Below are 23,765 nucleotides of genomic sequence, written 5' to 3'. Positions count from 1 at the left end.
TTTTCTTTTTAAGTGTGGGCAGATATACATGGTGGAATTTATTGATTCTATCTTTGTTTTTACAAGTCCACATTTTAGTTTTCATTGCCTCAAAATGAAAAGGATGAGTACTTAGCAGGTCAGGATTAAATGATAATGTTAAGGTTATGCTCAGTCATGAACAGGACAGTCTAGTCCAGTGGAGTAACTGTTTTATTAATCAAAATCAGTTCTAAGAGCTTTATTGAATTCGGCAGTTAATTTAGGTAACCCCATTGGTCACCCTCCAGCCCACGTATATATTTTATTTACCTACCTAGATCATAAGCTCCTGGGGGCCAGGTGCGGTGGCCTTGCAGATGATCGCCCTATAGTAGAGACTCAGGTTGATTGATTTATTACATGGAAATTTGCCTTCAGAACAGTCTGTTCCGTGTGTTCTGTGTGTATAAAACGTGTTGGGCCTGGAGTTGGAACGCCTGATTTCCAGTCATAGCTTGACTCCTACACTAATTTTGATATTGAATGAGTTATTTAATGTAGCTGAGCCTCAGAATTCTTATCTGTAATAATGTGGTTAATAATACTTGCTCCACCTAACTCACGTAGTTTTTTATGAGGATTACACGAGATAATGTTCATGAAAGCACTTTGTAAAGTGTCCGTTTATACATGTGTTAGCTTTGGTCCCTGGAGTCTGAGGCACGGGTTAGGTTTGGCTCTATTGCTTACTAATGGTGTAAAACTTGGCCAATTACTTAACTTTTCTACATCCCAGTTCTTTAAATCTGCAAAATAGAGATAATAATACTTTTATCCCATAGACTTATTTTTAGGATTCAATGATATGATGCATGTGAACAGCAACTGGCATGTAGTAAGTGCTCAGTAATGTTAGCTGCTGTATCATCACCATCACCACCGTCACCATCATCATCATCATCACCATCACCATCATCACCACCGTCACCATCATCATCATCATCATCACCATCACCATCACCATCATCACCATCATCACCATCATCACCATCATCACCATCATCATCACCATCATCATCATCATCGTCGTCACCATCCAGAAGGCGTCCGGGTTAGAGACACTGACTTAACCGGGTAGATGGTTAACACTGAACAGGGAGAGAGGGAAAAGTAAAGGCTGAGGTAGTAGAAAAATGACGATCACTTTTAGTGGCTTTGTCAGGCACTATTCTTTAAGGGCCTTATGTATAAAAATTGAATCCTGCTAACCCTTTGAAGTGGGTGCTAGAAATACCCTCATTTTACAGATGAGGAAACTGAGGTACAGAGAGGGTAAGTCACTTGCCCCTGGCCAACTCAGCCATGAATGCGGTTGGACTCGAGAGCCTGTGTTCTTTCTCCCCATCCTAAAATCTGCAGGGGAAGAGAGACCTCCTGATTTGCCCACTGTAACATTCTCTTCATTACCCGCCCCATCAGCTTTGCTTAAATTTGAGTTCTGTGCCATCCAGTTCCCAACTCAGACAGAGTGACATTTAAAGTGCAGAATGGGGTGTATGTGTATAATTTCCCCCGATCTTCAAGTCTGACGCATATGTTTCTCTGCTAAATGTCCCACTAGCATTTCCAGCTTCACGTGTCTAAAACTGGACTCTTCCCTAATTTACTCTCTCCATGCCTCAGTTTCCTCAGTTAAAAAATAGAGGTGCCACTTACAGAGTTTTCTCAATGAAATGAGATCATGTCGATAAAATGCTTGTTGCGATGCCTGGCACATAGCAAGCACTGAATGAATGGACCCCGTGCTGTTACTATCACTTTGTGGGGAGCAGTTCTCAAGGCCTGGGGGCAGTAGAAGGATCTCTGTGGGACATTCTGGCTTCACTCTCCAAAGCAGTTAAATTTCCCATTAGGGCTTTGGTTTGGATATTACTGAGAGAGGGATGGGCAGAAGGTGGGGTGGGGGGAGCCCATATATACAAAGGAGTGAATTATAACAAAGAGCCTTTTCTGCTTCAGTTCTTGTGTAGAAAACATATGTTCAGTGATGCAGGCAGCATTAGGGTTAAAGACACACTGTAGGGCTGCAGACAAAAGGCCCGCACTCTTCCTGCATCACAATGTTTCCAAACATATTCACTTGTCTCACTTGTTAGCGACTGAGCTGTCAGCTGGATCCTCTTGCAAGTGTGATTTCTTTTTCCCGTTCCCTTTCAAAGGCCTCCCCCCTCCCCTCCCTTTCTCCCCCAATGTTTTACACTTCATATAATCCAGTGTGCACGACAGACAACTTCAGCCTTTGTGCTACTGATGGCTTGGGGGAAGCGGGGAGCTGATCTGATGGAGATCTTGGGTACCTTTTCACTGGCCCAAGGATTGGAAGGCACTGAGCCACTTTTAGGCCAAACATCATCCGTGGCTCAGTTGCTTAGCTCTTGGTGTAGCTAGCCATTCTTCACCTTCAATTAACAGTTCCGACAACAAATAGATAAATGCAGTGAGATTCTTAGAAGTGGCGGCTGGGAATTAGGGGTGTGTGTATGTCGTGGCAGCATTGGGAGAGTTCTTGCTCTTATTTGTGGAGTGAATATGTTTTGACGAAAAGACACAGATAAGGCAAGGCACTGCTGAAGTAACTGGAGAGAAGTTGGCTGTCATTCTGGTATTCATTATGTGAGATGTATATATATGTCCGTACTGAGTTCTAGGTCCAGGTGGTATTGCTCTGTGCCATGGCTGTCATTTAAACCTTTCCTTTTTCTTTATTGAAGGTTTTGCAGCAATGGTAAGTTTATTTCCATGGATGAGACTTTAGAAAGGCATTTTTATGTGTATTACTTTTTATTAGGTATATGTATGTAATATAAAGTATTATATGTAATACTTTTATGTATTATCTAGTAGGGCTTCCATTGCGGTGAACAGTCAGCTAGAAATATAAAGAATTAGCACACAGGCACTTCTGCCACTGATGTGTATTTACTCTTGGGCATTTCGCCTTCCCAGTCTCAGCTTTCCCCATCCTTGAAATGGGAATCACACCAGCATCACACATTATAGAGCATAGCTATAATAAAACAAATCACTGTAAGATAATGGTCAATGAAAACGCTCTCTTGTCTTTGTAGAAATCTTGTGTCTTCATTGCCACACCACTGAGTCACTTTCAAGGCTTTTGCTTCTTCTCTCTTCCAAGAGTCTTGCTCAGACTCTCTTGTGTCACGGTATTGTTTATTAGTTGAGTGGCTCATCCTGGAAAGCACCAGCATCTTCCGAGGAAGGCGAGGCAGCCGGGAGGCAGGGAATTTCCTATTGGCTTAGAGCTCTGCATGGGCTATTAGCTCATTTCAGCGGGAGAGGCAATTACAACCCTGCTAATGAATAGGCAGTCAAGTAGAATTTCCCATAGATGGTGTCTTCTGGGGTGAGGATAATTTCAACACCTCAAAATCCTGAGACATGAAACATTATATAAATATTTTCTAATGAAAAGCGCCAACAAAGTCATCCTCGCCAACACATGTCAGAACTGACAAAGGAAACTACTGATGGTATTACAATTTTTAGTGCTGTCATTTGAAAATCCTTGAAAGGAAAACATTGTGGAAATGTATATCTATTCCCCTTAGACAGAAAGTGAACAGTCTGCAAAGATTTTCGTAATGGCTAAAGCTAAGAGGCTGTAAGTTGGGATAGAATTGTACCTGAGGTGGCACCTCCCCATGTGGCCTGAAGGGGCGTGTCACCCGGGGCCAACAGTAGAACCACTGGAAAATAAATGGATTTTCTTTCCCACATTGAACGGATTCATTTCACAGAGTGATGGGGAAGGGAGGTGAGGGTAATAAGAGTGTGTGTGTGAGACTTTTCCCCCTAGTGTATAGGTTTTGTTTTTTTTTCTTCCTGTTTTGAAGGAAAGTGAATGCTTCAGAAGCTAGAATGATTCCTGGGCTCTCTTGGCAAGAATAATTATGCTGTTTCTTTCACCTCTCTATGAACCAGCTTTATTATATAGACCGCACGTAATAGTGACTAAGTGTGGACTGTACTGAAACAAACAAGTCTATTAGGGTCCTTGGAAAACAGGGGGAAAAGAACAATGATTTTGTAAACTCCATAAAGATCCAAAAAAAGGCTTTCAGTAAGTATGCAGAGACTAGAAATCAAATCCCATTTCCTATCATAAGAAGCCCGTTGTTTTAGCCCCAGTAGTTAATGTACTGTATGTGAAAGATTTAAGACTGGTTGGAAAGCTTGGCTTCTGTTTTATTAGGCTGCTATTGAAAAGCCAACAGCGTAACTTCGACTAGGTGCTTTGAGATTTCTTAATGGGCTGTCGGGGGCAAGACACCAGGGCTGTGCTATACTAGCTCTTTCCTGTACATTAAAACAACGGGGGCCAAGCGATCACATACAGAAGTATGAATGACTTGATGCTTTCTCTGTTCCATATGGCCAGCCATGTCTTTGGCAATTAATCACGTACAAAATCAGTCGAGCGCTCTCTGCAGCCTTGAAGTCAACATCTAGTTGTGCCCGTGCCCGTGGAGGCAGTGGGGTTACAGGCGTAAAGTAGCAGGATGAGGGCTGCTGGTGCCACGGCCCAGGCTGCTGGCTTCTAGAAGCGACACTTCCTTTCCTCTTCACCTTTTTTTCCTTTTTCTTTCTTTCTTCTCCTTCCTTCCTTTCTTTCTTCCTCCCTCCATCCCTCCCTCCCTCCCTCTCTCTCTCTTTCTTTCTTCCTTTTCCTTCTTACTTTTTTCCTCTCTCTATTTCTTCCCCTTTCTCTCCCCTTTTCTGTCCTTCTTTCTTTCCTTCTTTCTCTTTCCTGATTTCTCTCCTGCTTTCTTTCCTTCCTTCCTGCTCTCTCTCTTTCCTCCTTCCTCCCTTCCTTCCTATCTTCTTGCCTTCCTTGACAAGCACCTGGATCATTTTTTACCACTATCTGAAACCCCAGAGTTGCCAGCTTGGTTCTGAAGTCTAGCTTCTCCTCACCGCTTCGGCACCCCAGGTTCAGCGTCTGGGGCAGGCTGTCTTTTTCTCCAGCAGCCTGGCCATCCCAGCGGTCACCCACACGGCTGTCCTGAGAGTTCATGCAGTACCAGACAGGCTGCTGTGGCTCTGTAGCTTTTAGTGAAACACATCAAGTGTAGTGATTTCTATACTGTAGGAGGAGAAAAATGGGAAGTACTATGAAAGTGCTTTGGGCAGAAAGTTAAGTAATTGTGCAGATTCCCTGCTGTGGTATTTTAGGATTTAAAAAAAATCAGTATCCATTATCTTCTGTGATCGTTTTTCCCCCTACAAAATGCTGCTGATGACAGTTGTAGCCATTTCTAATATCTGTTGACCATTTTGTATGTGCCAAGCATTGGGCAAAGTGCTTTCGATGGATGACCTCATGTAATCATCACAAGAGCTCTAGGTGTTGTTACACAGACCCCTTGACAGATGAGGAAACTGATCAAAGAAACGTTTTCCCTGAATTCTTTCCCCATAGACATTCGTGATTATTCTCAACTAGCTCCCACATCCCAGTAGTACACAATGGGAAAATGCCAAAATATGTCTTCCAGGTACATTTTTGAGGATTCATTTGGTAAACTCTGCTGAGATGTTCATGCACATAAAGTGGGTCTTTGAGATGAGCTGAACCAAGTGTCTCTTTAGGTGGGAATAAAAGGCCGCATTGTTGGCAGCCTCTTGGAGACTTCTGCCTTTGTGCCTTCCTTTCAAGACAGCCTAGCTTATCTCCTTCTTTCCTTGGTAAGACTGGGAGGGGTGGGGGAGGGGAGGGATGAAGACGGCAGCCTTAAGTAGTCCAGTAGACGGGGCACCCAGTGGTGACTTGGTGTTATCTCTTAGCCGAGGTCATCCAGGATGTGTCTTCTCAAATTCAGGAAACAGGGGGAAGAAAGTTTGAACATTGTGTAAACATTAGCACCCCCAAAACCTCTCGCTCCTGGAGAGGGAGATAAAGTAGGCAAAAAGGCTGAGAGGAATGTTTATTTGTTCTGCTGGGCTGTGGATCCAAGCGCGCTGGAAATCTTTGGCGGTGCCCAGTCCAGTTTAGAAAATGTGAAGGCATCACTCAGCATTGAGCTGCAGAGGCCTCACAAAAGAGCCATCTGAAACTGACAATCAGTAAATGAAGGAAGACCCGAGATCGACCTCTCTTTGATGGGACTAAGGCTATCTCAGTGGGTTCTGTGCCTTTCTTCTTTTTTTTTTTTAAAAAAAAGGGGGGGAGGGGGAAGAAAGAAAGAAGAAGAAAAAAAAAAAGTGTTCCTGAACTTTTGAAGAGGCGAGCCCTGGTTGGGTTTTTGACAGCCCGTGGCAATGTTGATGTGAGGAAATAGCTTTCCCAGCTGATAACATCTTAAAGCAAGTTTCTTCACAAGTTGAACCTTTAGCCCTCATTATCAGTCAGAGCATATCTTTGTAATTTGTGTGTGCAGAGGGGAAATACAACCCTAACATGAGGCAGCTATGTATATAAAAAGTGTTAGGAACGGCATTTTTCCCACCATGACAGTAGGACTTTTTTTGGTGGTGGTGAGGGTATAGGGAGATGCTGGGAAGGTGGGAAAGGTATGCACTTCTGGCATGCTGGTGTTTATATGGCTTTTGAAATTGGAATAACAGCAGCAGATTTTTTTTTTTAAGTGAACTAATCAGAGGGATCACCAGCCACCAGCCATATTTGTAGACTGCCTCCTGTTTCCATGTGTTTTCTCGGACAAAGTTTTCTGATTTGTAAGAAGGATGGATTAAGGTTAAATCTAGGTTTTGGAGTTGAAGGCCTATCGTAAGCTATTACTCCAGATCAGAAGGGAATCAAAAAAATTAAAGACTTATATACCATTATTAGTAATGAGTAAATACCGTAATGCTCCTTTTAAATCTCAGAGTGATTCCTGTCTGAAAACCTTATATGCTACAAATTCTGCATAATGCATGCATGTTCATATGTGCTTTCCTTATGATACCCTACAATTAGGACATATTGAAAGTTACTGAACGTAAAAGTATAGCCAACAAGAATTAGGTGAATTGCTCAGTTTTAACTGAATGAATTCCGAATTGGGGGACTTTTTCCAAGAAAGATGTGAATATACACCTAAAATTTAAGCCTTCTTAGAGCCTTATGTTGGCTTTCCTTTTCTCGTTCTTGTTCAGTCTCTTTCTCCTCTCTCTCTCTCTCTCTCTCTTTCTCTTTCTCTCTTTCTGGTTCTGGATTTTTTACTTAATCTTTTATGCATTAAGTTTTGAGCCAGGAGAAGCTAAAAACACTGTGGAATTCTTGGAGGTCCGTAGAATGCTGTGGGTTGCCAGAATCCAAAGTAGTTTTCTCTACTGAAATGGACAGAGTGAGACTTCTTTCGGCTTATCAGGAGGGTATGCATGGATTAACTGTTATCATAGCGTCATAGTAAAACTATCTATTTCTAGATACATCCATCCAAATGAATATTGCCGTTCTAAGTAGTCACCTAGGGATTGCAAATACTTAATTTTTCTTGATGCTTTTGTTTAAAAATAGGTTTTGTAACTTTTTTCTTAGATTTATCTTCAGGAATAGTTTGAATCAAACCAAAGCTTGTTTCACATATATTTTTTTTTAATCTTGAATAGTACTCTGTGACTGGATTGGTCATCTTATTCACCAGACATGTCATTTGGCTTTATTTGTTCCACAAGCATCTATAAGGAGTCCACTTTCATGACCTGGCACCAAACTTGGTACCTTGGAGGATATTAAGAAGAAATGGGTATAGACCCAGCTGTTCTCATAGAGCTCACACTCTGGAGGAGGCAGGCTCTAGTGAATAATTAATTGCAATGGAATATGACGTGATTTGTGAGATGCTCAGGGGTGACACATAAGAAGGGGTGACCCACTCTACTTAATGTGGTGGAAGGTTGTGGTTCCTGCAAGACTTCACAGAGGAGGTGTTATTTGAGATGTTTCTTGAAGAATTAGTAGTTACTGGTAAGCTATACAACCAGGTACAGGAAATATGTAGTCTAGAATAGTCATGTATTTTCAGGGAACTGCAATTAGTTTTATATGGAATAGAAGATAGGAAGAGCTAAGATTTGAGAAGTAAGCAGGGCCTATATTAAGATGAGTTTTTTTATTTTTATTTTTTGGGGTTTTTTTTCAGATTAAGGAATCTAGGCTTTAAAAAAAAGTATTTTTTTGTATCTCTCAGGTGCAATAACTGAACGCTACGTGAACAGAGCTGCTCGGGCTTAGGTGGGGTGTTTGGAGGCTGAAGCTCCTTGTCTCCTTTGACACTGACATACTCCTCTTGTAGGAGGTAAATTCATGAAAGGGGTGAGATTGACCCAGGGACGCTAGTTTGGACGCCATTTCATGGTCCAGATGAGAGATGGCCTGGACTAAGCCTATGGCAGTGGGGAAGAAATAAGTCTAAGTCATATTGAACAGATAGGAATAATAGGTGTTGATGTTTAGGTATAGGGAGGGCAGAGAAAGGCAGAGGAGGAGACTGGGGTGATTCCTAGATGTCTAGTTTGGATGACTGCATTGATAGTGGTGTCATTCACCATTCTAGGGAAGTAAAGGGAGAAGGAGAAGTTTGATGGAGAGCAAAAATTGCAGTTCAGATGTGGATGAGTTGAGGTTGAGGTGGCATGTCTGAGGTGTATGTTGAAGGAGAGCTAGCCGGTGGTTGGCTCTATGGGGCTGGAACTCAGCAGAGAGGTCTGCTTCTAGGTAGAAGTCTGCATGAAGTCGTTGGCCTACAGGGACCCCTAAAGCCATTGGAGGGGGAGGTCACCCACAGAGAGCACAGGCAGCAGAGAGGAGAGGAGAACCAAGGGCAGAGCCCTGGACTGACTGCAGTTGAAGGTTTCAGAACGAGGCACCCCCCCATAGGACACTAAGAAGGACAGGACAGGTGTTGGGTAGTGGCCTCAGAGAGAGACAGGTCTACTAATGGAGTGGGGTCCAGTGAAATCAGGACTGATTCTAAAAATAAAACCCAACTTCCAGGGATCAAGATTTTCTCCCACTAGGGATGCGCAAAAGAGGATATGCCTCTGGCTTCTGGTAGAGACTCCTTATGGTGGTGGCTGTTCAGCGGTTGCCTGATTTCCTTGAATTTTTTTGTTCCAGGTCATAGACACTTTAAGGAATCCTCTTGCTAAAATAGCAGAGCTTAGCACAAGGTTGATGAGTGCGTTTAAGATGAAACTAAACAATCATAATCACAGTGGCGCAGGACTGGGCAACTAGTCCTCACAAGAACCCGTAGGGAGGCTGTGTGGTCATCTCCATTCTGCAATTGTGGGAAAGGCCATAGCTAGGAAGTGGCAGCTGGGATTTGAACAGCCAGCTCTCTTTAGAATATTCTTAGTCTTTTCCTGATAGGCCAGCATTTCCATAGATTTTGGTTGAAACAGAATCACTAATGAAAGGAAATTTAACCTCCAGAGCATGATCCCTAAACGTATGGTTTACTTTCCCTATATTTTGGGGGGAGGAAAGGCAGAATGTGTTTCAGTAATAGCATACGGTTTAAAAATTGGTGCTTGTTTGAAGACAGTTCTGTGTTTCTACTGCTGGTGAAATGGGCTGTTAACATTTCCTGTGAAAAGCCAACCCTTGCAGAGCCAACACTATTATAAGGATAAAAATATCACTAGTAATTTTTATAAAAAGAATGCCCTTTGACACTCTGAAATTTCCTTTTGTGCAAGGACTTCTTTTCACTCTAAATGTTATGAAATATTTAATTTTAGGGTCTGAATGCTCAATCTAAGTTCACCCATCCTTTTCCAATATCTAAAAAAAAATTTTTTGTAACAGAATTTGTTTTGTAATCCAGATATGTTTTTCTATATTTTTACTAACTACTTATCTTTTAGGCATATTTATATGTAAACTTGTTCTCTACATTCTTTCTTGTCCTAAAAATGTGATGAGAATGAATTTTAAAAATTAAAGTTTATAAAATTTACGTACAATAAAATCGACTTTTTTGGATATAGAGTTCTATGAGTTTCAACATATGTATAAACTCCTATAACCACCACTACAATCAGGATACAGACTAGTTCCCTCATTCCAAAAACTCCCTCACTGATTTGCTCTCTGTCCCTATAATTTGCCTTTTCCAGAAAGTCAAATAAGTGGAAGCATGCGGTGTTTTATCTTTGGAGACTAGCCTCTTTCACTCAGCATACTGACTTTGAGATTCATCCAAGTGGTTACATATATCAATTGCTCGTCCCTTTTATTTGCTGAGGAGTATTCCATTGTATGGATGTATCACAGTGTGTTTATCCATTTACCCTTGGAAGGACATTTAGGTTATTTCCAGTTTTTGGCAATTACGAATAAAGCTGCTATCAACATCTTTATGCATGTTTCTGTGTGAACATAAGTTTTTATTTCTTTAGGTAAAGTCCTAGAAATTGGATTGCTGGTGATATATTAAGTGTGTGTGTGTGTGTGTGTGTGTGTGTGTGTGTGTGTAACTTTATAAGAAACTACCAAACTCTTTACCAGAATGACACTCTTTTGCATTCCCACCAGCAATGTATAAACTTTTAATAACCTGAATACTATTTTAAACACTCTTGGCTTGAGGCTGGCAAATTGTGTTTCACAGTTCCTAAGGCTTTTGAAGAGATATCCCGCGACAAAGGGAGAACCTCCAGGTCCTCCATACCTTCAAAGCTTCAAAGAGAACTGCTCCAGTTTGTTTTATATATTGAATTTCATATAAGAATACACTTAGGGAGAAAAGAGGTTTATCTGTGAAGTACTGGAAAACCATCGAGGTAGGGCAGTGCATCCAGAGCGTGGGATGTGGACCATGGTGTTACCCAGGGTGATGCTCGGTGGCGCTCTGCACATAGTGCAGACTCTGCACATAGTGAGGACAACTCGGAGAAGGTGATTCCCTTTTCAGCTCCTTTTCAGTTCCTGTAATTGTGGCGAGGAGGTCTTCTTTTAGACTGATATGTCTCTAACATTCTCCTGTACTTGTTCATGTCTTCTTTTACAAAGAGGAAGCTGGCTTTAGCCTCAGAGCCTTCAGCAAGCAACAGTATCCATCTAGAATGAAGTAAACATATAACTTTGATATTAAATATTATATACTTTATATACAAATATGGCAAGAATTATGAGACTGAGCTAGAATGACTAAAGTTTGGGAAACTCAGAACTAGGGGAGCTAGTTATTTAAATAGACCAGGAAGTGAGTCCTTTAGTGAAGTGAAGAGAGCTCCTTGGTAGAGCACATAACTGTCTCTTAGTTTATATATTTTATGAGTTTTAAGCCTATATGATAGTAATTTCCTAAAAGAAGACAGTCTTCCATTGCTCTTTGGTTTTGCAATACTTGTTTTTCAAGTTCCTGCTTTTATTACTGATTTGACAAATATTTATTCAAAGTCATTAGGGGAGCAGTGGGGATACAGTGGTAACTAAACAGACACGGTCCCCTGCCCTCATCAAATTCACTTCCTTCGATCCTTCCTCCTTCCCCTCTTAGAGGCTCTTTAGGATCCTTGGAAAACAAGGGCTTCTGGATAAAATTTAAATTATATGAAAGGCAGAGAAGAGATAAATGACTTTTTTGGAAGTTATTTTAATACAGTCAAATGGAGAAATAATTTTATTTTCATCATGTCTTTGGAGCCATCTAGATGTGTATTTTGTTTTCTATTTGAAGCATTTTTAAGTAAAATAATATGTACCTGCAGACATAGTGATAAACTACATGACTTTCTGAGGTTCCTTCCGACTTTAAGTACGTGAGGTGGGGTATCACAGACAAGGAGCAATGCTGTTGTTAGAATACCTGTTGATGCCAGGACCTCTCCGAAATTAGACAACTTTTACGTTAGAGGTCGCAAATTGGCAGCTGCCTGAGTTCTGTTTAGCCATTGTTGTTTCTTGTTTGCCCCACATGGTATTTAAAAAAAGTTTGGGAGGAGGGAGGGGCGATATAGGGATGGGGGAGCGGGAGGTACAAACTGCTGGGTGCAAGATAGGCTCAAGGATGTAGTGTAGAACATGGGGAATATAGCCAATATTTCGTAATAAATGTAAATGGAAAGTAACCTTTAAAAATTGTATTAAATGCAAATCAAAACCACAATGAGGTATCACCTCATACCAGTCAGAATGGTCAGTATCAAAATGTCTACAAATAATAAATGCTGGAGAGGGTGTGGAGAAAAAAGAATCCTCCTACGCTGTTGGTAGGAATGTAAATTGGTGCAGCCACTATGGAGAACAGTATGGAGGTTCCTTAAAAAGCTAAAAATAGAGCTGCCATATGATCCAGTGCATATATCTGGAGAAAAACATAATTTGAAAAGACATATGCACCCCACTGTTCATGGCAGCACTATTTTCAATAGCCAAGACATGGAAGCAACCTAAGTGTCCATCGAGAGATAAGTGGATAAAGAAGATGTGGTGTATATATACAGTGGAATACAGCCAAAGAATGAAATAATGCCATTTGCAGCAACATGGATGGACCTAGAGATTATCATACTAAGTGAAGTAAGTCAGACAGAGAAAGACAGATATCATACGATATCGCTTATATGTGGAATCTAAAAAAAAAAAGATACAAATGAACTTTTTTACAAAACAGAAATAGACTCACAGACATCGAAAACAAACTTATGGTTACCAAAGGGGAAAGGGGGTGAGGAGGGATGAATGAGGAGTTGGGGATTAAAATATACATACTACTATATATAAAACAGGTAACCAACAAGGACCCACTGTATAGCACAGGGAACTATACTCAATATCTTGTAATAACCTGTAACGGAAGAGAATATAAAAAAAGAATATATATATTTATATATACATATGTATATATGTATAACTGAATCACTTTGCTATATACCTGAAACTAACACAACATTGTAAATCAACTATACTTCAATAAAAATTTTAAAAATAAACCAAATTTGTATAAAAACTAAAACTTTAAAAAATTAGCTTCCAGCATTTTAAAATTACAAGTTTTCACATTTGAAAAAAAAACAGGTTTCTTGTTTATTTTGAAAATTCATGAATCTTGCACTGACAAAACAGCTTTTCTGAATGGCAGAGTTGTCTGGGGCTGAGTAGTGGCTATCTTTTTAGATAGAGCATATGCCCTCTTCAGGAACCTTGCCTCACTCATTCATGTTACCTTTCTGGCCCTAATGGCTATTTGAATTTGCAACCCTGCTTTAGCTATTGGGAGCCTGGGTTTCATGCCATAGAATCGCCTAGAGAAACGCAGCATTCCTCCCTGTGCTGGAGGGCCGAAAATGTTGACCTGGGAGCTCATAGAGTATCCAGTTGGTTATATCGCCAGTATAGTAGCTGTAATTCTGGGTCCAGGAGGAAGAGATCAGCGTCCTTTTTCCTGGCTAATTCTAGTCAGGTTATCGTGGATCCTTCCTTTACAGTGAAGATACTACTTCCAGTGTTACCTGTTTGTATCAGTTAGGGTGCTTGATTGTAAGCAACAGAAACAGATTCTGGTGAATTTGAACAAAATGGAACTTTATTGAAAGGATATTGGATAGCTCAAGGTATCAAAAGAAAGAATGATCTGGACTCAGAAAGTTCAGGAAACCGGGAATACTTTGAGGACCATGGGTGGTAGAAACTAAGGAAATAGATAAATTGCCTCCACATTTGTTTCCCCTTTCTTTGTCATTCTTAAGTGTCTAAAGTCCTGGAAAAGAGAATCAGGTTGGCCTGACCCACATCCTTGTTGGGGGAAAGCAGGACACTGTGGTTGACAGTGATTACTGTCACTTCTAAGATTACATAAAAGACTTCCCCACAAGGAGATCTGGGTGCTCTTATAGGAAAGGAGGACTGGGTATGGGTGGGAGGCAACCCAAACAGCAAATGTTCACCACACCTCTTCTCAAGGTTGTCATGAAGATATTAAATATACACTGTAAAATGTGGTAGAGGACTAAATAAGTAGTATTTCAAGATCCATGAGCATCAAATTTTGAGTGCGCTTTTCAAGTAAATGAAGGTATTGACATCAGTTAAATAAGAAATACACTGAGTAATTAGAACAGAGGAAGTGGCAGTTTTATTCCTTTTGGCAACTGCTTTGGTTATAACATCTCCAAAGAAGCCCCCTACCTTTACATGAAAAACAACACTTATAAATCTTAAAGGTTTCTCCTCCAGTTATGTGAAGATAAATACATGTGATGAAAAGTTCTGTGATTAAAACTTGAAAGGCATTTGCTCACTCAAATTTCAAGTGCCAGTAGAATACTTTCCATTGTTTTCTTAATTGTTGTCCTAGTGTCACAGACATTTGCATGTTTAAAATACACATAAAAAGAGCCTACAGGGCTTCCCTGGTGGCGCAGTGGTTGAGAGTCCGCCTGCCTGTGCAGGGGACGCGGGTTCATGCCCCGGTCCGGGAAGATCCCATGTGCCGCGGAGTGGCTGGGCCCGTGAGCCATGGCTGCTGAGCCTGCGCGTCCGGAGCCTGTGTTCCGCAACGGGAGAGGCCACAACAGTGAGAGGCCCGCGTTCCGGAAAAAAAAAAAAAAGAGCCTACAGAGGTGAGCTGTAGATAAAGTTGAAATGACAGTTTCAAATTTGAGTTTTGATGTAATGCTACTTGTTAGAGTAAACAGGGTGTCACGTGCTTGTGCTTTGACTGCTTGAGTGGTTTTTGTACTCACCCGTGAGCCTAATTTTTTTTTAAGGACCACAACAATAGCCAAAGAATAAATGATTCTTCCTCAAATCATAAGTCTACTCTGTATAAGAATCCCTGTACCTACTATTCGAAATACGTAGTGGATTTTCAAAGCTGGAAAGATATTCATGGAGATACACTGTTCTCTGATTCTTGTGCTCTGGGTGTTTCTTTCTTTGCAAGCTCTTGATTTGCAACAAGCACGGAAAATGAGTGAACCCCCCCTCAAAAAAAAAAAACTCCTGGCATGGATGGAAATAGAAATTAATGATTCAAATAAGAAAGAGTGCAGTAAGCCTTAGCTGGGTGGCAGGAACGAGAGAGAGGGAAAGTCAAAGAAACAACTCATGGTAAACTGTATGTGAAAATCATTTCTAATAATAGCTCGTGGTAGGCAGTTCCCAGGATAAAAAAGTCGTTGGTGCACTGAGAAAATTAGAACGAGAACGCACAGTATCTTGATGTGTTACTTAAGGCAATGGAGCTTTAGAGTTTACCTTGTGTGCCATGTACATTGATTAAACACAAAATATATGCTGGCCATTTTTGACCATCATTTATTGTATTGATTTGTTAGCAGGGGAACTATAATAAAAAAGCCATTGATTTACTGTCCTTATTTGCTTATGGGCTTTTTTTTATTATTAATTTTTTTACTTTCACTTTCTCTTTTGGGGGATCATTTCTTCTAGACAAATGCTGTGCTTCGGGAAGTTAGAAGAGAGGGGACCCCTGTAGAACAAAGGAATGAGATCTTGACGGCCATCCTTGCCACACTCACCGCTCGCCAGAACCTGAGGAGGGAATGGCATGCCAGGTTTGTTTTATTACGAAATGGGATTTGTCGTCCCTGGAAAACAAGAGCTTTCTTTGGCTAAGCCCTTCCTGACAGCTGGTCTCATCCCTCTCATTGGAGGGGCCACGAAAAAGAAGCAAGTTACAGATGCTTTCAGCCAAAGTTAGCTTTCCTACACATGGTACCTACATTAATTGTAATGATCTGTGATGTCATCTGTGTGCATGTATGATTTATCCCCGAGTAGAACATTTAGCAGAAATGTTTGCATCTTGAGAGTACGGTAATTTAAGTACCTGATGTTGGAGAACCCTTTTAATCAACCATCTAAAAGACGAGCATTGCTGTTTAGTTCGAGCAGATGTCTGGGAAATCCACACGGTACTCTTACATCACTTGGGAGGCAGATCGCTTGAACTTAGTCTATTCAACAACCCCATTTTCAGAACTGACCAAATAGAAATGACTTTGGCTTCAGCCCAGTTTCTTTGCACATGGACTTAGCTGTGGTTAGAAAGCTGTTAACTGGTAGCAAGTTTCTGCAGACCATCAGGTTTTACAGAATCGGTGCTTGCATACTAAATGCCACGTTACCCTGCTCTTCTTCGCACAGCGGCTGGTTGGTTGGTAGAAACCTGGAACCAGTTCCCTCAAACGTTAGTTATCCTTCAGATGCATAATGTGTATTGTTGAATTACCGTCTGTCTCTAAGCAAGAGGTAGAGGAATCAGGAAAATGATGCTGGATTTTGTGTCAGAGTCTCATTCTATGCTTAAAAATTCTGTGTGCCTGGGAGTCAAGAACATTTATTGATAGCCATGATATCCTCCAAATGAGTCCATGCCACAGAATTACAATCATTGATGGCTTTACTAGTAACAATTCTCATAAAAATAGATTTGCCTGAACAAGCCTGAAGAGGAGCATTTTCCAAGGAAGGAGACAGTTAAGAGGATGAACTGTCCATTCGAATTGGGTATCAGAAAGCTGCTTTTTCACATGTGTGTATTGTCTCTGAATTTAGACTTGCATTGAAACCATAATTTTAAAATTCCCAGTGACATTCTCCCCTTGCCCCCTTTTTTGTAGTGTGGTCAGGGTAAATGACAGTTTCAACTACAGTCATGAAATGACTTTCAATTGAAGTTTCAATAATTAATTTTAACATTTTCTTTGTATTACAGTTTAAATATGTATATTCACTCAAGTATGGATATTCTATTAAATAGCGGAATATCCATGAGGGGACATCTAAGAGGCTTCTCTCTCTCTTTGACCTTTTATATCTTTTCCCCTGGTGATTTCTTTTGTTTTTGTTTTTTTTTTGGCTGCGCTGTGGGGTTTGTGGGATCTTAGTTCCCTGATTAGGGAGTGAACCCGGGCCCTCGGCAGTGAAAATGTGGAGTTGTAACCACTGGACCGCCAGGGAATTTCCCTGGTGTTCTTACTAAATAGGAAAGGGATAAAGAAAGAGGTGGGGCGGGGGGCGGGGGGTGGAGAGAGAGAAGGAAGGAAGGGAAGAAAGAAAGAGAGAGAGAGAGCCCCCTGTAAACTCTCTCCCATCCCCCCAACCCCTCCAAAGACAGCACAGCGAGAGGAAATGTCGAGAATGGATGTCTTCTATCGAGTGCATTTGGTTTGTTAACAATAATTTCCTTATACACCAACTCATCAGACAGCGTGGCCAAAATGGCCTGTTTAAAAGGAGTCTGGTTTCAGCATTTCTGGCCCTTAACTGCTAACAATTTAATCAGGAGCTGGTGCCAGAGCTGAAGTTGATGTAGTCTAGCATCTGAAACAAAACTTCTCGAGTCCTTTGTGGCAGGGGAGGAGACAAGAAAGGGCTTAGCAGCTGACACTCTGCAGACCTCCTTAAAACTAAACACCTGAAAGAAGATTTCAAGCGGGTGGTGTCTTGAGAGCTCAGAAGGAAGTGTCCTCAGAGTATTAAATAACCATAATCCTTCCCCCTGCCCCTTCACCAGCACCATTTGATGTTTCCCATCCCGGTGACCTATCTAAAAGACTCATCCGTATCGTCTGTATAAACAGACAGTTACCATCCACCTTTCTTTTCCTCATCAAAGCTTCCTCTGGCCGTCTGGAATCGGGCATCGCCTCGAGTAGCCATCGGGCGTGTGGTGGTGAAAGTTATAAAACACCCACTGCGGCACTGACTGAGCTGCCAGTGTTTCAGACGTTGGCCTGTTGTGTACCTTGGAATTACACAAGGAAAAACGTGCTTTGAGAGATAATAATTAGCGCTCACCAAAGGCCAAGCAGTGGGTTAACAGTATTTTACTTTCATCAAAGCTATCAGGGGATCCTTTAGATTTAGATAATAGAAATGTTTTCCTCTGAAAGTTAAATGCAGATGACTCTAATTACCTGATATTGCACGTTAGAGAACGCATTAGGAAGAGTACAACTTCGAGAAATTTAGGTCACCTGAGACTCCACAGCTGGCGGTAGCTTTAGTATAAGTCTGTTGTAGTAAAGGTTCCTCCCACTTCAGTAGGCTCATTTATGTTAATGATATTAGGGAGACTATATTAAGTGCAACTTGTAACTTGGTTTGAAAATATTTGTCTCTCTCTCCTCGGCCAGGAGCCGAGCCATTGTTTGGGACTCACTGAAGTCTCTTAAACTGAAAGCATATGTTCCCTGTAATTTAGCTTTTGGAGGAAAGTGTCAATTCTGCGTGACTTGGGGTAACTGAGTTTGTCACAGTGTCACACAACCCTGGGATTCTAGAGGCACATCTGAGTGCTGTGGGTTTCCTTCCCCAAGCCCAGTAATCCCATAAACAACCCTCTCCAAATAGACTTATTAGGGCTGTCTATTCACTTCCCCAGAGTTGAATGATCCAAAGCACTTCGGGAGAAGCCGTGTGAATGCAGGGTAAGTGTTAACAGAAGTGGTACAGAATTTCTGAAGATTTGGCTTTGTTTATACAGTCCACTCTGCCTGATGGACAGCTTGTTATAGCTTTTAAAGAACTGGGCAAGCCCTCTGATCTGACCCCTTCTTGACCTCTGCAGCCCAAAGGTCAGCCTGCAGCTAATAAACTCGGAGGTTCTTAGGGTCTACTGTAGGAAGAGGCAGAAAAAGAGCAGCTGCAAGGGCTGGGTGTCTCCGGATAGGCTGCTTTAGGGTCACTCTCTGATAATGAAAATGATTACCAAATTATATGGAAGTTTAACCGCAGTAGTGAGTGAGAGGAGGGTGGAGCCCGATGTATTAGGTTTGATAAATGAACTGTGAAGAGGCCCATCTGGCCCTCAGCATCTTTTCTCCCCCTCTTTCCCTACCAAGGGGAAACATTTTAAAATAACAGCAGTACATATAGACTCAGTGACCCATGCAAGGAGCTGGAATGGATTAAGATTTAATGGTGACAGTGGAAGAAATTATCATTTGAAAAGTGCACTAAAGAAAAGGTACAGTTCAATGTCCAGGCCTGAGTTGTTTTTCTAAATAAGAAACAGGAAAAATCAGCGCCTTTGTTTATTTTGCACAGGTCACAATGAGAAGCAAATTATTTTTTTCCTGCTTGCGTGCATAGTCTAGAGAATGTAACTAAGTCAAACACTGGCAAAAACGCTTTACCAAAAAGCTGTGATCTGTTTCAGCATCTGGCCACCGAAGATTATACATTCTTTTTTCTTTTTTTTTCGATACTTAATATACATGTGACTCTTGCACACTGTTTTACTACCACACTTGGCAGTTTTTTAAAAAATAAGAAAGCACCTAATGTTAATTGAGTAGATAGTCTGTTCCTTTCTTTATTCCTTTTTCAAAGAAACATCATTGCGATGCTCATTAGTGCCAACAATGGGTCGGTCACAAGCTATATGTTCCCTTACTTGTTAATGGATAAGAGTAATCTATTTAAAGCTCTCTCCCAGCTTCCTGTGGGCATTGAGGGTCCTGGTTTCTGACCAGTGACATTGGCATTCACAAATCTCCGTGCTCTTCTTCGGGGGCACATGCCATGCCTCTACTTTCTGAAAGAGAACGATTTTATTCCATGAATATTTTTGTATATTTTGTATGCCTACTATATACAAAATACCGTGTGAGGTGCTGTGTATGAGATAAATTCTTAAACTGTGCTCAGTGGCCAATTTAAGAATTTGTCTGGGGACGAGAATTTAGCAAGTTCCTAGAAAGAAGCTGTGAAAAGCAGTGGAAAAGAAAGTGGTGGAGCCCTCGTGACCACAACAGAGTGGCATGTTGCTCTTGCCCTCCTAGGAAAGTATTTAACTGTAGATGTCTCTGAAGTCTAGCATTGCCGTACTGTTGAAAATCCCTTATGTTGAACTCTATTGTCTATATCATACAAGCCTCACCCAGACAATTCTTGTGTTTAAAATAGAAATAAAAACCTTCTAAACATTACCCAAAGGTAGCATTTTTTCATCCTGGTTTTGACTCAACTGTGTATGTCCATGGAGATTTACAGAGGTTTTGACTCAACTGTGTATGTCCATGGGGATTTACAGCGAGCAGAAAGCTGGGTGAAGGATAACTCGGGGAGCTGAGGAACGCTTCTAGAACGAACTGTGCTTTTTACCTTTAAAGTACTCTCCTTTAAATTTTTGCTCAGTAAGGTGCAAATACAAAAAATAAGACAAAAGCCAGGCCATTCGGGGGTTTTTGAGAAGCCAAATTGAGATGTAATTCATATAACATAAAATTAATCATTTGAAAGTATACAGTTAAGTGGGTTTTTTTTTTTTAGTATATTCACAAGATTGAACAGCCATCACCATTATTCAATTTCAGAGCATTTCCATTACCCCAAAATGAAACCCTGGACCTGTGAACAACCACTCTCAAGTTCCCCTTCTCCCCACACTCCCTGTCAACCACTTTCTGTCTAATCTGTTGTACTTTCTGTCTCTATAGATTTGCCTGTTCTGAACATTTTCTATAAATGGAATCATATAATTTGTGACCTTTTGTATCTGGCTTTTCTTATTTAGCGTAATGATTTCAAGGTTCATCCACATTGTAGCATGTATCAGTTCTTCATTCCTTTGTATTGCCAAAAAAATATTCCATCGTATGGATAGAACACGTTTCGTTGATCCATTCATCAGTTGATGGACATTTGGGTTGTTTCCACTTTTTGGCACTTATGAATAATGCTGCTGTGTACATTTATGTACAAGTTTTTGAGTGGCATGTTTTCACTTCCTTTGAGTATAAACCTAGGCCTGGAACGGTTGGGTCACATAACAACTCTATGTTAACTTTTTGAGAAACTGCCAGACTCTTATCCCCAACTGCTGCACCATTTGACATTCCCACCAGTAGCACACAAAGGTTTTGATTTTTCCACGATCTTGCCAACACCTGTCCTTTTACCTTTTTTAGATTACAGACATCCTAATGTTATCTCATTGTGGTTTTGATTTGCATTTCCCTGATGACTAATGATGTTGAGTGTCTTTTCATGTGCTTGTTTAACACCATTAGTTTTTTTATTAGGAGATTTTAAAACATGACAGACTTAAGGACTTATCCCTTAAGTGGTAAGGAAGTCACGAGCCTATGAGGGGTATCTGGCTAATAAGATGGATGGAGTTCCAGGCGAAGCTGGCATGAGTGTGCAGCTGTGCCCATCTCTCCATTTCCATGGCTAGGCCTGGCCCTTGATTTGTTGGCAGGTGGCCCACGTGCATATTTTGTTTGTTTGTTTCTGTAGACCCCCTACTTCTCCCTTCTACCATTGTCTTTCATTTCTTTCATTGTAGAATCTCTGAGCATTGCACACTGGATAGGAATGTAGGCTAATTAAGTGGAAACTCTCCACCTAAGTTCTTAACTTCTAGGCTCAAACAGGGCCTACTGTATTCCCGTAGTAGACAACTTCATTTGGGTCCAAGGAGCTTAGAATGGTACTGAGAAAAGTTTTTTAAACATGTTTATGGCGGTTTCTTAGCAAAGCTTTTAGAACTACTTCCTTCTAAGAGTTAAAAGTAATTCTCTAGACCTAGACGTCTTTATAAGACATGTCTTCCCCATATTGGGCTTTGGCTTCTCAAAAAAACTGCCAAGTTAGCATCTTTTCTAGACCAGTAAAACAACCAAACATCTTCCTATTGACCATCTTGCTCTCCTCCACAGCCCCAGCCATCACCCCTTACCTCCAGGATGGATCCACTTTAGACACTTTTGTTAGGGCTCCAAAATCTAGTTGTCATAACCCTGACATTGTAATGAACAGGATTTACTTTTCTAAGCGAATCAGCTTCAGAACCCTGATCTGGGTGCAGCAAGTCTAACGGTTTGTGTAAATGACTCTGTGGGTCGACTCTGGTTCTAAGGCCAGCACAGTACTGTTTTCTCCACGGTTATCTGGTCTCTCCTCTTGTCTCCTGGCAGGATTGAGTTCTATTCAAAACTGACAGGTTGGCCCAGTCCAGTTTCACAATTATAAACGATTATTTACCGAGTGCTTGTTATGTACAAGTTAACTGTGTTCAATGCTGTGCGAAGTGGCAAGATGAGTGTGAAACAGTCTCAACTCTGAAATAATTTATAGTTTAATGTAGGGGAGGGCAAGGGGAGAATAATAAGAACACAATGGCTAGCATGCAGATTTTCATTCTTTTTTGTGTGTGGCACTGTGGGAAACGGAAGAATGATTTAGCAATGGAGTCTCGTCCCAGGAACTTACAGTTTGATAGAAGCTTATGAGGAGGAGTAACCCAACATGTATTATATATGTACTTGATTCTGTGTTTATATTTTTGTCTCTCCTACCAGAATGTAAGCTCCTTGAGATTGGGTATTTGGCTGTGCACCAACTAGAAAACCTGCACAGCATAACTTTAAGCTGTCTCCTCCGTTAGAACGGTGCCCTGTGTGAGCCACATGCTTGCTGCCTGCGCATCTCACATCCCCTGTGTCTAGAACAGTGCCTGGCACTCAGATGGATTCAGTGGCTGACTGAATAAAAGCAGCTTTCTCCTCAACCCACTCCTGTATTTATATTTGTGTTTCTTCTTAATTTGAAGAGGAATGAACGTTTGAGACACTGCCAGCGGTGGAAAACTTGAAACTGGATGTAAGGAGAGCTCTCTGATAGGCACTTCTCTGGTATTTAACTCCCAACACAGCACCTCTGACCCTTACTTCCAGCATGAGGGAGGAAGGGTGTCATGGGCACAGGCTGACTTGGGTACTTGAGGAAGAGCCCAGGAGTGAACAGCATGGAACTGAGCTGGGTTCGGGACAAAAAGACATGGTTTCCTCCCTGAGCCAGCCATTCCTGAGTCCCTGCCCTTCCTGGAAGTGAAATAGAATGAATGAAGAAAGGAAGAACAGGGGGAGGGGGAAAGGCCTCCCTAGGGGCATTTCTCTGAATAAAGGAATAGGTTTCAGGCCAGGAGGGACAAAGCTGAGGCTAAATATGGCTTCGAGTCCATATCTCAAAGGACAGCTGCTCCCTGCTGGTTATCTGCTGACATCCTGATATGGCTCTGATGGTATCAGTACAGTGATGAGCTCAGTCTTGGCGGCTAGGCATTGGGGCCAGAATTTGTTTTCCATCCTAGAAGTTGTGGTCACAAAAAGTGGAACCACCAGCCTTGAGGATGGGCTATGGGATGATGAGAGTGATGTAATTATCTTCTGAGACAGCACATGGTGAGTCATCTGACCATGTCAACTGCTGTCATTCATGCCACAGAGAGTGGCTGCTGCTTCAGGCCAGGTTATTTGGGGACCAAAAGCTGTGGCATTTCCAGTTCAGTAGCTGTCTCCTGCAATGAGCTAAATTTGTGTGCAGCATTGTGGGTGGGAGTGAGGGGTAAACGAAGAAGGTTCCAGGGAGCAGCAGGGAGGCTCTGGCCGGCTAGTTGCCATCCATGTCTTTCTTTTTTAATGCATCTGCCCCATCTCCTGTAATAATTGCAGTTTCTGCTTTCTGCTGCCCTTAGCAGAGGAATGTCCTTTGTGTCTCTGAACCAGATGACTCCATAAAATCCGATAACTCCATAAAACCTCCTCATAAATGTGTAGGAATTGAAACATTGTATAAATTTAGAGCCAGGATTAAATGAGTCTAGAGATAGGGTTACCTTTTTTCCAAGATACAGCAACTTATCTTAAGGAGGCAAGTGTTGTTAATGTTATTACCATTGTTACTGTCATTATTTGAACAGTTTTACGGGGGACAAAAGCCAATTGACTTCTGCGCATCTCATTTATAAAATCAACACATAGGCTTCGGTATGAGCCCCGCTCCTGGCAGC

The 23,765-nt window shown here is 41.4% G+C and overlaps 1 protein-coding gene across 5 annotated transcripts in view; it reads left to right on the top strand.

The window, feature by feature from the left end:
- Nucleotides 1-23,765, top strand: part of FTO (FTO alpha-ketoglutarate dependent dioxygenase) — a 373,881-nt gene that overhangs the window by 196,469 nt on the left and 153,647 nt on the right. For 2 of the 5 annotated variants that reach the window (XM_049702733.1, XM_049702734.1), the window contains exon 8: nucleotides 15,392-15,516. The exons of 1 other annotated variant lie outside the window; for it this stretch is intronic. In XM_049702733.1, the coding sequence (XP_049558690.1) occupies nucleotides 15,392-15,516 (125 nt within the window). Of the gene's footprint in view, nucleotides 1-15,391; nucleotides 15,517-18,350; nucleotides 18,397-20,242; nucleotides 20,435-23,765 lie in introns of those variants that run through there. 2 more of the 5 variants (XM_049702737.1, XM_049702735.1) reach the window with 2 other exon arrangements.

The sequence above is a fragment of the Orcinus orca genome, chromosome 20, assembly GCF_937001465.1.
Source record: "Orcinus orca chromosome 20, mOrcOrc1.1, whole genome shotgun sequence".
NCBI lineage: Eukaryota > Metazoa > Chordata > Mammalia > Artiodactyla > Delphinidae > Orcinus > Orcinus orca.
This window is presented reverse-complemented; position numbering and strand designations above follow the sequence as displayed.